Source organism: Pan paniscus, chromosome 7, assembly GCF_029289425.2.
Source record: "Pan paniscus chromosome 7, NHGRI_mPanPan1-v2.0_pri, whole genome shotgun sequence".
Classification (NCBI taxonomy): domain Eukaryota; kingdom Metazoa; phylum Chordata; class Mammalia; order Primates; family Hominidae; genus Pan; species Pan paniscus.
In genome coordinates, this window is record NC_073256.2 from 158,105,698 (window position 1) to 158,121,533 (window position 15,836).

A 15,836-nucleotide genomic window follows, 5' to 3' on the forward strand; every position below is an offset into this window, starting at 1 on the left:
ATATTCTGTATAGTTTATGAGGCACTGAACTTTCCAGAACAGCAACTACCGTGTATACTGATGGGCAATTTTATTTTGTTTCATTTAAACTTTACCAAGATTTTCTTACCATTCTAGAAAATGACATCACCAAGACCAATGAAATTCCTGTCAGTTATAGCTGTGGGGGTCTGCTTTGTCACTGCTGTATTCATGGTGAGTCCACAAACAGGTGTAAGAATCTGGCTATGCCACCGTGTCTCCCAATGTCATCAGATCTGAGTGCTTTATACATGCATGCATAATGTTATAAAAAATGACTTTCCTTTTATTTCTCCTGTATAGTTAGGTCTCCAAACACTAGTATTCCTCCATTGATATTTTGAAATTGCTAAGTCATTCTATTACCTATGTATTTTATTTCAGGATTAGCAAATGGGACATTATAAAATCATTTTTTATATAAATGCTGTGCTGGGTTTGATTAGGGTTGAAGAACAATGTTCTGAGGCAGTTATTCTCAAACATTTAATCATTTTCAGGACCCCTTTACAGTCTTAAAAATTACTGGGACTCTAAGAGTTTTTGTTTATTTGGAATATAACTACCAATACTCATACTGTTAGAAATTAAAACAGATACTAAAAAGTATTTATTAATTCACTTGAATAAGCTCATCACATACTAAAAAAAACCCTACTTTTTCAAAACCAAACAAACCAAACTGAGAAGAAGGACACATGTACATCTACACTGATGTAAATTTGCTTTAATGTTAGGCTTAACAGAAGGCAGCAGGTTCTCATATCTGTTTCTGCAGTCTTACGATGTTCTGTTTTGTTGCAATATATGAGGGGGAAAAAAGTAAACTCATACAGCTGTACAACTGGAAAAGGGAGGAGTATTCGGTAGATTCTGGGCACAACTGTGGTATTGTTTTTTGATTTGACACCAAAATGCAAGTGGTAGCTTCTTAAAGGTGAGTTGCAATGTGGAATTTACAATGGTATCATCTGTTACATTAAAATCCATAGAATTAAGGGGGGAAAAAAGGAGAAGAAAATCCACTACTTTATCTTGTACTTTCAATGGAACTTCTACTCATGTGTGATTTTTAACATCCTGTGTAGGTCATTTGGAAGATACTGATTTACTGAGCTATAGAGATCCTCCCAATGTTAACACATTTCAGTAAACAACATATATTTTTAAAATATCACATGTTAATACCATCCTGAGCTTACTACAACAGTCTAAGAATTTAGAAAGCTGTCAAGATCACGGTAATAAGTTTTTCAAAATTCTAATTTTTGCTTGAAAACTCTAATTTTATACCGGTAACAAACAGTTGTTTTCTTCAAAGTCACAGCCTCACCTCTTTCTCTTTTGAGAAAATGTCTACCAAATATGCAACTCTGAACAGTATGTCTGCCAGCTGTTCTTTCAAGTAAAGCTGGTCTTCCATGAAAAAAAGTGTTTAGTCCAGCTTTGCAACTCAACTGTATAGTGCTTTCCTCAAGACAAGACATCGTGTCTAGGTGTGCAGCAGCAGGGCTAACATGCCCTTCCCATGTCTTCACATCAGATATTTTTCACCGCTTCATCAAGGCCATTCTTCTGTAAAACAGCATTTTTTTCTTTTTGTGTGAGCACAGGGGTGAAGAACACAGTGATGACTAGTACAATTTCACGCCACTGTCCTGATTTGTGCTAAGGTGTCAGCAGTTCTATTAGCGGAAAAGGCAAATAACATCCTTTTGTTTTTTGAGACAGAGTCTCGCTCTGTCTCCCAGGCTGGAGTGCAGTGGCACGATCTCAGCTCAGTGCAACCTGTGCCTCCTGGGTTCAAGCGATTCTTGTGCCTCAGCCTCCTGGGTAGCTGGGACTACAAGTGCGGGCACCACCTTGCTTAGCTAATTTTTGTATTTTTAGTTGAAACAGGGTTTTGCCATGTTGGCCAGGCTGGTCTCGAACTCCTGGCCTCAAGTGATCCACCTGCCTCAGGCAAATAATATCTTAATATAATTATCAGATGAGTTCTGATGTCACGGACCTTTGGAATGGTCATGGGGACCTACAGAGGTCCAAGGACTACACTTTGAGAATGGCTGTTCTAAGATACTTTTATCCTGAGGCTCTCTATTGATCCAATGGGAATCTGCAGGAAAGCAACAGGCACAGATGAAAATGAGCATTTAATGGGACACTCCCATGCAGGGCTTGTCTCAGGGAAAGTTCTCTAAATATTATTATTATATGAAAAAATTGGTATTAAGTATGATGAAGTGATCCATACATATTCTTAATAATTGGCTTTGTGGTTATAATGCTTTTACTATTAACTAAGTAAGCTTTAAAAAAAATTAAAATTTCATTATTGCTTTATTTTTTTGAGACAAGGGCTTGCTCTGTTGCCCAGGCTGGAATGCAAAGGTGCAAACATGACTCTCCATGCAGCCTAGACCTCCTGGGCTCAAACGATCCTCCTGCCTCAGTCCACTGAGCAGCTAGGACCACAGGCACATGCCACTAAACTTGGCTAATTTTTAAATTTTTTTGTAAAGATAGTCTCATCCTGTTGCCCAGGCTGGTCTCAAATTCCTGGGCTCAAGTGATCCTCCTACCTCAGTCTCCCAAAGCACTGCAATTATAGGTGTGAGTCACCACACCCGGCCTGTAAGTAAACTTAATTTTGAATGTTGATTGGGAAAGAGAAAGACGTTTCACCTATAAAACTTACAAAACTTTTCACTTATAAAACTAATTAAGCTACATTAAAAATTTTCTATATTAGTATTAATAACACAAAATTTATCTACAGAAGCCTGAGATCCTATCTAAATTTCAGAAATCTAAGTGGCTCTGGAGGCTGAAGCAAAGGGATTGTTTAAGCCCAGCAGCTCAAGAGAGCTTGGGCAACATAGTGAGACCCCATCTTTATTTAAAAAAAAAAGAAAGGAAGGAAGGAAGAAATAAAAAAAAATCTAAGTAAGACAGCCGGGCGTGGTGGTTCACACCTGAAACCCCAGCACTTTGGGAGGCTGAGGCGGGCAGATCACCTGAGGTCAGGAGTTTGAGACCAGCCTGGCCAACATGGTGAAACCCTGTCTGTACTAAAAATACAAAAATTAGCCAGGCATGGTGGCAGGTGCCTGTAATCCCAGTTACTCAGGGGCCTGAGGCAGGACAATTGCTTGAACCCAGGAGGCAGAGGTTGCAATGAGCCAAGATTGCACCACTGCACTCCAGCCTGGGCGATAGAGCAAGGCTCTGTCTCAAAAAAAAAAAAAAAAAAAAAAATCTAAGTAAGACTTACTTATTCTAATGTATCACCAGCAGAATTATGAAAACTCATCAGAATCTACTGAATTCTCACTTCACAAAGTATAGGAAGTGAGGAAATACTGGCCTACCATCTTGGAAATCACAGACTCATTTTAGACGTGCCAAATACTGTGACCATAGAAGCAGAATTTGATTCTAACGATGGACACTGAGAAGGTAAAAACTGCATACAGGACTTGATTCTGATTGGCATGAAAGTTCAACAATTAACATATTAGTATTTGTTAATAATCATCAAGCATCTGTATATCTATGCTACTTTAGATGATTTTCTAGCCATTAAAACCGTTTTTTTTTTTGAGAGAGTCTCACTTTATCGCCCAAACTAGAGTGCAGTGGCGTGATCTCGGCTCACTGCAATCTGTGCCTCCTGAGTAGCTGGGATTACAGGTGCCGGCCACCATGGCTGGCTGATTTTTGTATATTAGTAGAGACGGGGTTTCACCATGTTGGCCAGGCTGGTCTCGAATTCCTGACCTCAGGTGATCTGCTCGCCTCGGCCTCCCAAAGTGCTGGGATTACAGGGGTGAGCCACCATGCCCGGCCGCCATTAAAACTTTTAATCTGGGGGTTGCCAAATCTTTTCTTTAAAGGTCAAAGAGTAAATATTTTAAATTGTGTAGGCTATACTGTCTCTGCCACAACTGCTCATTTATGCCTGTGTAGGGTGAAAGCAGCTACGGATAATATACAAATAAATGAGTGTGTTCCAATAAAACTGTGTTTCAATAAAACTAACAAAAACACAGTGGGCTATAGTTTCCTCATCTGTTTATTTAACAAATAAACCTTTGTGTAGAGTGCAGCAATCTGCTTATAGAAAAGAATCTCAAAATACGTATTTTGAAAATATCTAAAAAAAAAAAAAAAAGTGTAAGGATATTTAAATATTTAAGCCAAACTAGTCTTTGTACTCTGAAACCAAAAAAGAAGCCAAGAAGCCTCATCACCACTGCCCATGAACCTAATTTGGAAAATTAGTCATATTAAACTCACTAAAAATCCAACAGATTGGGATAGAGAAAAATGTGTAGATGAAGAGTTGATTTAATCCTGTGAGTTTTAGGGAAGTGTTGCATTCTTTGGTGCTCATTACCAAATACTTATGTTACTTTACATTTCTGTGTACTAAATAAAGTGCTGAACAGTGAATTATCTTCTAACATCCCCACCCAAGAGGTAGGGAATACAAATAGTCATTTTGTAAATGAGGAATGTGAGATTTGGAGTAGGTAGGTGACCTGCTCAGTCATCAGAATGTAAATAGCAGACCCCCATGTGAATGAATCCACTTGACTTCAAGGCCTGAGAAGTTAATGATGAGATTCTCCCGACTCTCAGTACTGGACTATTCTGCAGTAGTAAACAAATTTAAAAATAGGCAAACTTGTAAACAGAACATGAAGGGCCTCAGATGCTGGGATGCGGGGTACGTGTTAGTTTTTTCCTGTGGGTAACTAAGGATTTCCTGTGGTTGTTAAGCTGGGAATGACAGAGAAACGTCAGCTGTTCTCACTGCCTCGTTCAATGTAACATCCATCAGACAGGTATGTGTTTCTTCTCTGGGCCTCGGTCCTTCTCTCTGTAGAGGGGGCTGGTCTGAGGCACCCTCTGTCTCTAAACTTCTGCATAATTGTGTTAATCACTTATTTTCACTTTCAGTGTACGTTTACTGTTACAGAGCTCAAAATGATGACCAAGAAAGTAAAAGTTTTCAGCCTTCAAGATAAAAAAATTGGTATATTTAAATAGTACTTTGTCTTATCAGATTTCTGAACACTTTTCATAAAGAAAATAATTGTCAAAGTTTCTTAATATATTTTTTAACTAGTCAAATATCAAATGGTGGTAGTTAATAACTACTAACTACAAAAAATCCTATTATCTATTAACTTTTGAGAAAAAGAACAGAACTGGAGTATTCATGGCAAGTAACCCAGTGTGTGAAAATAGTATCCTGTCAAAAGCCAATGGTATATAAAGACTTATTAATGTAGGGCAAGTGTTACTCTGGCTAAAACCCCCAGCCATGGCATGGCCCAGCAACTGTAAAAGGCCTGGGCTGACCTCTCCGAGGCAAGAGGGCACCAGTAAAGGATAAGAACATAAGCGGGCAAGTAAGGTCTAAGGATGCTGCTGGAAGATCTTCTTAAGGAAACAAAAGCAACTGCAATGTGCTCTCTTTCCCAACAAACAACCCAGCCACCAGCTACGAAAGAAAAAGGCAAAAAATGTGCAGAGTTCTCAACAAACAAAACAAAGGAATATGGTCAGGTAGAGACAGACTCATTTTTAAATAAAGCAAAATGCAAAGCATCTGTGACCTAGTTTGGTATTTTAATCCAGACTTGATCATTAGGGAGATCTCTGACAACCAACAAAGGAAAAACCTCCTCCAAGTTAGGGCAGCATAGGAAAAGCATTTTAAGATGACATCTGTCCAACTGCTCATGGCTTCAAAGAGCCCCTACTTGAAATACAAATGAGGAAAGTGAGTGCACATGAGGGTAATACGAGAAGACGAGCAAAAAGGAAACAATTAGTTGGTGTTATAACTATTACTCTTAGAATAACCTGATATTTGACTTTCTCCTCATAGAAAACAGCTGCCTAACTGTAAATCTTGAAAGTTAGTAAGAGTAACCCCAAAGTTGGGGTGGGGACTGTAGCTACCTTGGGCGGTGCTTCATCAGACCCTCCGGAGTCCCAGGACACTGTGGCCTGTCTTCTGGACTCCATCCTCATGCGCTCTTCTTGCTGAGCCTTCTCTTCCTCCAGGATTGTGCTAGAGAGACAACACATTGTCTTAGGGGAGCTGACAACCCAGAGTTAGCACACACTAGACCCCACCCTGAGTTATCTAAGGAACACCAGTTGGCTAACAGTAGATGATAACAATAAAGGATCCTATACACAGGGGAAAGAAGGATCAGGTTTCTAACTCTCCACGAAATGATTCTAGAATAGCCTTGGTCCAAATGGGCAAGTCCATTTAAAGCACAGCCATAGGTAAGAAAAAGACAGCTGGTAAGAAAAAGAAGTTGCAGAAAATGAAGGACGGGCCAAGATGAAATGTTTGCACGCCAAAGTTTATCTTGAGCAGAACAGAATTCCTCTGAGAAATCCCACGCAGCACTTTATCAAGCATATACATGTCTGAGGACAGATTCTTTTCACACCTAATGTGATCACGCCAGCACTTACGTGATCAATTAGCAATCTGGCCAATAATCTCCCTAAATTGCTCAATACAATCTTCCTATCGTTCAGCTTAACCAGTGCTTTATCTGATCAGGAAAATAAGGAAAAACACAACAGTATTTACAAGTGCTTCTGAAAATACAACTTGCTTTAAGCTGGAAACCCCATAAGTTGGTAACACTGCTACTTACCACTGCTTGACTACTCAGAAGCTATCTGAAGTCCCACATAATGCTGCAGCCGCTGCAGCGACTGCTAAGCAGCTTCTTCATCTTGGCTGTTTGCCATCACATAAACCCCTCAGAATGCAGCCAAAGCGAGACTTTGCTAGTTTCCCATTCCACGCAGATGCCCCAGGGCTCAGCAGACAGTTTGAAACCCTCGTCCTAACTGTGGCAAACAGCTCTTCCTACATTCCTACAACTCTAGAGTTCTAATAATGACACTCATTCAAAGTTTCTAGGCTCCTGGTAGATAGTGTGCAGTAAACAACCACCCAAAAATTACTCAGGAAAGAGTGACATCAGTGCACCAGACTTTCTAATCTGGGAATTTGCTCAACTGTTTAAAAAGACATTCCTGCTTGGCTGGAGGCTAGAATGTGCTGTTTCTCACACAACTCAACTTACACAGTCACCTTCTGAGTCAGGAAAAGAGACAAAATGTATTTCATAACTGCTCCAAGTCAGCAAACCATCACTACAGATGTTAAGACTTTTTTCATCCCCAAAACAAAAGGGAATGTCTGCCTCAAGAAATGATCACATCAGGACCGGGCACGGTGGCTCATGCCTGTAATCCCAGCACTTTGGGAGGCCAAGGTGGGCAGATCACGAGGTCAGGAGTTCAAGACCAGCCTGGCCAACATAGTGAAACCCCACCTCTACTAAAAATACAAAAATTAGCCCGGTGTGGTGGCGCGTGCCTGTTAATTCCAGCTACTCGGGAGGCTGAGGCAGGAGAATCCCTTGAACCCAGGAGGCGGAGGTTGGGGTGAGCTGAGATCATGCCACTGTACTCCAGCCTGGGCAACAGAATGAGACTCCACCTCAAAAAAAACCCAAAAAATCACATAAGCATTTTACATAAAAGCTTTTAATCAAAAGTCCCACTCCATTCTCAAGATATGATTTTGGTTTCTTTCTTGCTCCAGTTAGATGATCATGGCTCAGCAACCACCACAAAACTCTTCACAGTATTTAAGAATTCTGCAGCAGCCTTGACAGACAGGCAAGATGCTCACTGGGTGCCAGCACTGTTGGGAACCTGGTCCCATGTGCCAGGCCCAGGTGAGTCCTGGTGAGTGGTGCAGGGAAGTTTGGGGCCAGGTCTGGGGAAGGAGCACAGGGGTCCTGAGAGGGCCACTCTCTCTGCCCTGCCCCTCCAATCAGAAGAGCGCTCCCCTCCGCTGCTGGGAGGATTAAGGGAGATCATGGCTGTGAGAGCATCTGCTATAAGCGTTAGTTGTCATCAGTGGGTATTTCTGATGGCATTTACTTGAGGGCTGCTCATTCAGCAAGTATTTGTTAACTTTGCTAACTTGCTCTGTGCAAGATGCACGTGACGAGGTCTTTGAGGTGCTCTAACAGAAAACTCAAAACCTTGAAACAGGGCCAGGCAAGTTGGCTTATGCCTGTAATCCCAGCATTCTGGGAGGCTGAGGTGGGAGGATCGCTTGAGTCCGGGAGGTGGAGGCTGCAGTGAGCCAAGATAGCACCACTGCACTCCAGCCTGGGTGACAGAGTGAGACTTGTCTCACCAAAAAGAAAAAAAAAAAAAAAAAAAAAATCAAAAAATAACAACAACAACAACAGCAAACACCCTGAAACAGGACACAAATGTTGTGATGAGCACTAGAGAAGAGCTTGGCCTGGTACGTTCTAGCTGCAGAACTAAGCGGGAGAGGACACTGTCCCAGGCACTGGGGGTGGTTTGGGAGGAAGAGTCCCAGCATCTCAGCAGGTCACAGTTACAGACTCACACCAAGCACATAATGTTTGTGTGCTTTGGAAATGTAACGAGCATTACATGACCAAAGCACAGCAATGCTTTCTGTCCATTTCTTATGTGAAAATAAATACCTTTATATTTCAATTTTCCTTATTTATTTTATGACTTTAAAAAACACCTTCTGTTATACTTTGAAACAGTGCCTGGCACATAGCTGACACTTAAATATTTGCTAAATGAATAAATACTGCATATAGATAAAATACATGCATTATCATGATCTATTAGATGTTTAACTAAGCTGAGTAAATTCAGGGATCATTAGTGGTTAAAAAAAAAACCGGATGGGAAAACAGCAAGGCTCAATCAAACTCAAGGAGTTTCAGTCACATGACATCAGGTTTAAATTCTGCCATAGACAGGTTAGACGACCATGGACAACTCCGTCCCTCCAAGCCTCATCCACAAAATGGGGTACCTCCCTAACTACCTATCTTGAAGGGTTGTTGCGAATATCTAAATGAAAATTAGACAACCTATGTGACGAGCTCTGAAATGCAAGAAGCTTTTAAAAATAGAAGGAACTATTAGAAATTCCCCATCAGATAATATCCTGTGTAACTAATGGCTACCATTCCCACAAAGAGCTCTAAGTCTCTTTCTTTCTTTCTTTCTTTCTTTCTTTCTTTCTTTCTTTCTTTCTTTCTTTCTTTCTTTCTTTCTTTCTTTCTTTCTTTCTTTCTTTCTTTCTTTCTTTCTTTCTTTCTTGTTTTTGGGGCGGAGTCTTGCTCTGTTGCATAGGCTGAAGTGCAGTGGCACGATCTCAGCTCACTGCAACCTCTACCTCCCAGGTTCAAGCGATTCTCCTGCCTCAGCCTCCCAAGTAGCTGGGACCACAGGTGCGTGCGCCACCATGCCTGGCTAATTTTTTGTATCTTTAGTAGAGATGGGGTTTTACCATGTTGGCCAGGCTGCTCTCAAACTCCTGACCTCAAGTGATCCGCCCGCCTTGGCCTTCCAAAGTGCTGGGATTATAGGCATGAGCCACCACGCCTGGCCTCCTACCTTTATTTATTTATTTATTTATTTATTTAAAAAAGAGATGGAGTGGTACTAAGTTGCTCAGGTTGGTCCTGAACTCCTGCGTTCCAGAGTAACTGGGACTACAGGCTTACACCATATGCCTGTGCAAGTATTTCAAATGAGTTAACATCCAAGTAGAGCTTGAGATACAAAGGAGCAACCATGTCTTTTTACAAATCCATCTAATCACCTATGAAGTGTAGCAATACTACTACTAAGACTGGCTATCAATCAAACCAACAGATCAAGAATATGCCTGCTAAAACAGTCACTGATATACAATGTCTTTGAACTTGACAAATGTAAAGATGCTACAACTGTAAGGAATAGGAGTTGAAACTTTGGTATGAGGTAATATAGCTTCACCCAGTCCTGAGAATTTACCAATGAAAATGTGGGAAGGTAAATCTTAACTTTCTAGATCATAAAACACCAGTAAATCCATACCTCAAAAGGCTGCTAAAGGAGTTAAAAATATGTATTTTTTTTTTAGAGCTAGGGCATGTGCACACATGGCGGGAACTACCATTGCTTTTCAAAGTGAAGTGATTAATCTCGCTTCACTTCCCTTTTTCGTCACCTATACACCTTCTTCCTTTATGTCCTGGCAAGTTCTCTGAACTCATTATGCTCTCCCATGCCTCTTTAGGTTGTGTCTCTTGCCTGGAACACCTTTCTCTTCTTTCTCTGGCCAACTCCTACTTGTATTTCAAGTGTCAAATAGTAGTTCCTCCAGAAAAATCTTCCCTGAAGCTCCCTCCTCCCTTTAGGCTAAGTTACATTACTCTCCTTATTCTTGTCCAAAGAAACTAGTGCCTAACTTGCTCTTAACTCTTGCCAAAAGGCATTGTAAATATCTGTTTGTTTGACTTTTGCTCCCATTAGGCCAAGAGTTGTTACCTGAAGGCCCATTTTCAAATGCTCAGAATTAGCACAGACCCTGAAACATAATAGGAATTAATAAATGACAGGTAAATGGATGAATAAAGCCCTATCAGTGGAGCAGGTCTACTGACTAGTGAAGAAGAGCACATTACCAAGCTTCCTGTTCTTTTTAAATTTATTTTTATTTTTAAAGAGACAGAGTTTCGCTATTATTGCCCAGGCTGGTCTCAAACTCCCGGGCTCAAGTGATCCCCCTGCCCTGGCCTCCCAAAGTGCTGGGATTATAGGTGTGAGCCACTGTGCCTGGCCAATTTCTTTTTTCTTTTTCTGAGACAGGGTCTAACTCTGTAGTCTAGGCTGGAGTTCAGTGGCACGATCATTCCTGGACTCAAATAATCCTCCCACCTCAGCCCTCCGAGTAGCTGGGACTACAGGTGCATCACCAGGCCTGGTTGATTCTTTTTTATTTTTTGTAACAATTAAATAATAAATAAAAATCTCACTGTGTTACCCAGGCTGGTCTTGAACTCCTGGGCTGGAGTGATCCTCCCACCTCAGCCTCTCAAAGTATTGGGATTACAGATGTGAGCCACCATGCCCAGCCCCTGTTCTCTCAACTGGCCAAACAGGAAAGGACCTGCAGGCAGCTTTCTTCAAGATGGTCACTGGGAGCAGGAGACCAGTCAGAGACCAGGAGCAAAGAAGGCCTAGCTGGCCTGAGAGAGAAGCACATCCCTGGTTAGTGGTTTTACAGTGCCCTGCTCTCTATTGCCTGACCCTTAAAATAAACACCACACCCTCAGTCAGAGTTCGTAAAAGTTGTAGTTTTAAACAGGTAAAAAGTCCATAAAAATCAAGAAAAAAAATTGGGGAAAACAAGTGTCTTTTCTTCTACTCCTTCAAATAATTAAAATACAGGCAAGCTAAGAGAAGGCTAAGTGGGACATATTCTTCAAGGCAACGGGAGCTCAGTTTTAAATGGGTGCTCATCAGGCAATGTTATTTCACACGGATTGTTTTGTGAAATGGGCCACTCTGATCTTAAGGCTACTTACTGTTTTCCCCAAGCATCTCTAAAAGGACCCTGTGAAGTCCCTTGCCACAAGAAGACTCTCTCAGGCTCCATCTGCCCTGATATTTCTACCTACACACACTTCCCCTATTCTCTGACCCACTGAATTTACTGCCTGAATGTTTCATTTCAGCCCTTAATCACATATTGCCATGTTGTGGAATTTAGCTTGTAAACTCCCTACAGTTGTCAGACATGAATCTAATTTCTCTTGTAAGCTAAGTATCACTTGCATATTATAGACACTTTGATATTTAATTAAACATCCCAGACTTGTTCCTCAAAGAACATAATGACAACTGGGAAGCAAGTTCCTTCAATCTCACTACTTCATTCTCATACCCAAAATAGCCTGTCAAAACGCTTCTGAGAAACCATAATTTGCTGCTCAGAGGAACCAAGAATATAAATAACTCATAAAAAATATCTGTTTTTACAATGGGAAGACTAGTCCATAGATGGAGTAGGAGGGCACAAGGAGACAGTACTGAACTTTTCTCTTTACAGCTGCTGAAGAATCCACAGTAACAAACTAGAATGTGCAGAGTATCAAGGAGGTCAAACTGAAGCATATTTTCCCAAACTATAAATATTTTTAGTAGCAATACATTCCATCTGAAAGCTCTTAGCTGCCTAATGTGAACTGGCAACAAATGAGCCCTCATGTTTTTTCCCAGAATGGTGGTTTCCAAGTCTCAAACTTGCAAATAGATGGAACAATGAAAGCTGAGACTTGTCATTTAACAAACATTAGCACAACGATAATTACACTTTATTGATCCACGTGCACCACTGAGGAACAGAATCCTGAAGCGGGGAAAGGAGTACTTTATTTAGTGTTAGTTTTCTTTTTTACTTCTCTTACTTTAAAATAAAATCATTGAAGAGATCAATTCACAGTAAAAGGACATAAAAACAGTTGCTCTCATTTTCTTCTTTTGGCCTGCAACATTCCCTATACAACCTGATGGTGAGCAAGAAAGTAGTCCTTCATTTCCAGTATGGACAGCTAAGACACAAAAATACAGCTCCAACAAAGGCAATTTTCAGAAGTAGAAAAGGCCAATTGATTCTGAGTGTTTTTCTTCAAGCTGTCCCAGAAGAAGCAACAGATAGATACACAAGCTGCTTCTCTGCTGAGTTATGCAATTCCAGAGGAGATCCTGCCTACTTGAACCTGTTTTCTCATTTACAAGTAAAAATCACAGTCTACCCTAACTATTGTTAGAATGGAGAAATAACATATGTATTAATAACATATGTATTAATAAAAAATTAGTAAACTTTTTTATTTAAAAATTAGTAAACTTTTTTACTTAAAATGGAGTTTTAAGTAAACGTTAATTAGCTCTGTATTTTACCTGCCTTATTTACCACTAGGAAAGAACTGTGTTTTTGTCTTCATTTCTGTAATATTTTCCCTGAGACTGACTGTACTACTAACTTTTCTCTTTGCAAACACAAAACATTTCTCCTTTTAAATGTAATAAATACTTTTTGCTTTATTAAATATGGGAAGAAAAACTTTTTAAAAAAGATTGGATTTTGATACTTAAAGCAATCATGTAAAACAAAGGATCTGTTTTATGATCCTGATCATAAAATTTGCTTTGGATATAAAATCAGTCTGGGTTTGCAGTTATTTAAGTTAATCTGGAAAACACCCAGAGAGAGAACAGCAATAAATTTGAAGGGAAAAAAGTCAAGCGGGAACTGGCTTGTTTTGGCAAGTTCATGGGAATACCAGTTTTGAAACATGATCTCTTATAATTAGTCAACGCTGCTTCACCACAAAGGAATGGAACTGACCTTTTAAAAACAAAACAAAACCAAACAAAACCCTACCGTCTTTGCAGAAAACAAGTCTGAGGTTTGAGATGAAGCTAGGGATGGCATACCTGGAAGTAGCTGACCTAGTAGCTAAAGGCCATGATCACAGCATTACTGCTTATGCCTCTGCTCTTTTTCTCTTTTCTCTTAAGCAGTGATGCTGGAGATTATGGCCTTTAGTCTCCAGGTGGACTGGAAATCCAGCTTCATGGATATATTGAAATCATATTTCTCTCATTGTTTCTCCAACTGCAGTAAATAAAGTCTTTTGTTTGGTTATTGTGCTATATCGATCTCAAAATTATTTTTAAAAAAACCCTGATATCCACTAAGACTGTACCTTTATTTTTTTCTATTTTTTGAATTGGGGTTTTGCTCTGTCACCCAGGCTGGAGTGCAGTGGCTCAATCACGGCTCACTGCAGCCTTGGCCTCCTGGGCTCATGTGATCCTCCCATCTCAGCCTCCTGAGTTGCTGAGATTACAGGCATGAGCCTTCGCAAATGTTACTTTAAAATGTTGACACCTTTTTCTGTTTCTGCTACGTGTGAGTAGCTCTTATTTGACCAACCCTCTTGCAGACAGGAACTGTATACTCTGGATATAAGAAACAACTGTGACAGCATGGGAGAGCAACCATAGGCAGCCAGATTCTGGAGGGAGCTGTCATGAGAAGGAAGAGAACGGCACTGGGTGGGTCCCCACTTTTCAGTGGCCATTAGTGAGAAGGCAGGTGCCAGTGTTATTGGCTTGAATAACCCGAGAAATGAGTTTGGAGCAACTATAGCTAGCAAAAAGGTAATCGGAAAAAAGTGAAGGGAGAAATCCCAGAATGAAGACAGCCAGAGAAGGAGTGCTTCAAATTCTGAGTATATATTCTGCACACATCTCTGCTGATCATGGAAGCATGCACACACAGTGCAGACTCCAAGCAGCTCAGCTAAGGCTAAAATAATGGAACAGAGATTTGCACTGCTGCTCACAGTGTAAAGAGGCTCTGCTACCTACCCATCAGCCACAATGTCTAGGATATAATCTAACATTCCTTGATATACAAAAAAAAAAAAAAAACCATAAAAATGTGACCCATTCTCAAGAGGAAAAAAAAATTAAAGGAGGCTGATTCTAAAGATGACTCAGATGTTGAAATCAGCAAGGATTTAAAAGAAGCTATTATATTCAAGGGTATAAAAGAAAATTTATTCATAATGGATGAAACGATAGGAAATGTCAGCAGAGAAACAGAATACAAAAAAAAGAGCCAAACAAAAATTCTGTTACCAAAAAATACAGTATATGAAATAAAATCTCCATTGGATGAAGTGATCGGTAGGATGGGGATGACAGAAAAGGAGTTAGGGTACCTGAAGGTAAGTCAGTACAAATGATTCAATCTGAAGCGGGGAAGGTCAGGAATGGGGAGAGGAGGAAGAGGAAGGGGAAGAGAAGGTGACAACGAGAGCTTCTGGGACTCAGCCTGAAGGACACCATCAGAAGTCTTCACACACGTGCGACTGGAATCTCAGAAGAAGAGAGGGAAAATAGAACAGAAAAATGTATCTGAAGAAACAATGATCTAAGTTTTTCTAAATTTTATAAAAGATATGTTTATAGATTCAAGAGGCTCAGCAAATCCTAAACACAACTGACATTAAGAAAACCACACCCAAGCACATCCTACTTAAATTGTTGAAAAATCAAAGAAAGAAAATCATGGAAGCTGCCAGAGAAAAACACACACTGCATACAAAGTAACAATTGTATGGCCAGTGACTTCTCATTAAACATAACAGGGCAGAAGACAGTAAAAGAACATCTTTAAGGTGCTGGGTGAAAAAAAAAACTACAACTCTGTCAACCCAAAATTCCTATCAACAAAGTGAAGTTCAACTCATTTTTAGATAATATAAAACTAATAGAATTCACCACCAACTGATCTGCACCATAAGAAATGCTAAAAAAAATTATTCATCTGATGGGAAACCAAATGGAAATAAGCTCTTCAAGAAGAATGGAGCACTGTACGAAGTTAAATATAGAAGAGTGAGTTTCCTTACTTTATTTAAAATGGTATTTAAGATAAAAATCATAAACTAATTTTGTGGGGTTAATGGCATATGTGAATGTAACATACATGACAATTTCAGCATAATGGACCAAGATGGTGGTGGTAAATGGACATTCCTGCTGGCAAAGTTTCTACCTTTTATATGAAGTACAATGATTAACTCTAACTAAACTATGAAAAGTTAAGATGTATATTGTAATTCCCAGAGCAAGCACTAAAAACATAATACAAAAGGTATTGCTAAAATGCAAGTTTGAGAAAAAGGTTAAGGCAGAGAAAGAGAGGTGGATGTTAAGTTATTGGTTTCAAAGTGCCAAATTGTGCACTTTGGCAAATTGTGCAAAGACAGAACTATGATAGGGACGTGCGGGGGAGAACCAAAAAGGGGTAAGAATTATTGCTAGATATGAAGCAGCTAAGATAT

The 15,836-nt window shown here is 40.0% G+C and overlaps 1 protein-coding gene across 33 annotated transcripts in view; it reads right to left on the reverse strand.

Moving 5' to 3' along the window:
• The window catches only part of PTK2 (protein tyrosine kinase 2), a 345,218-nt gene that overhangs the window by 53,087 nt on the left and 276,295 nt on the right, over nucleotides 1–15,836 (reverse strand). For 32 of the 33 annotated variants that reach the window (XM_063606925.1, XM_055116999.2, XM_063606932.1 and 29 more), the window contains one exon: nucleotides 5,998–6,109. In XM_063606925.1, the coding sequence (XP_063462995.1) occupies nucleotides 5,998–6,109 (112 nt within the window). Of the gene's footprint in view, nucleotides 1–5,997; nucleotides 6,110–6,716; nucleotides 6,899–15,836 lie in introns of those variants that run through there. The other variant, XM_055117008.2, reaches the window with a different exon arrangement.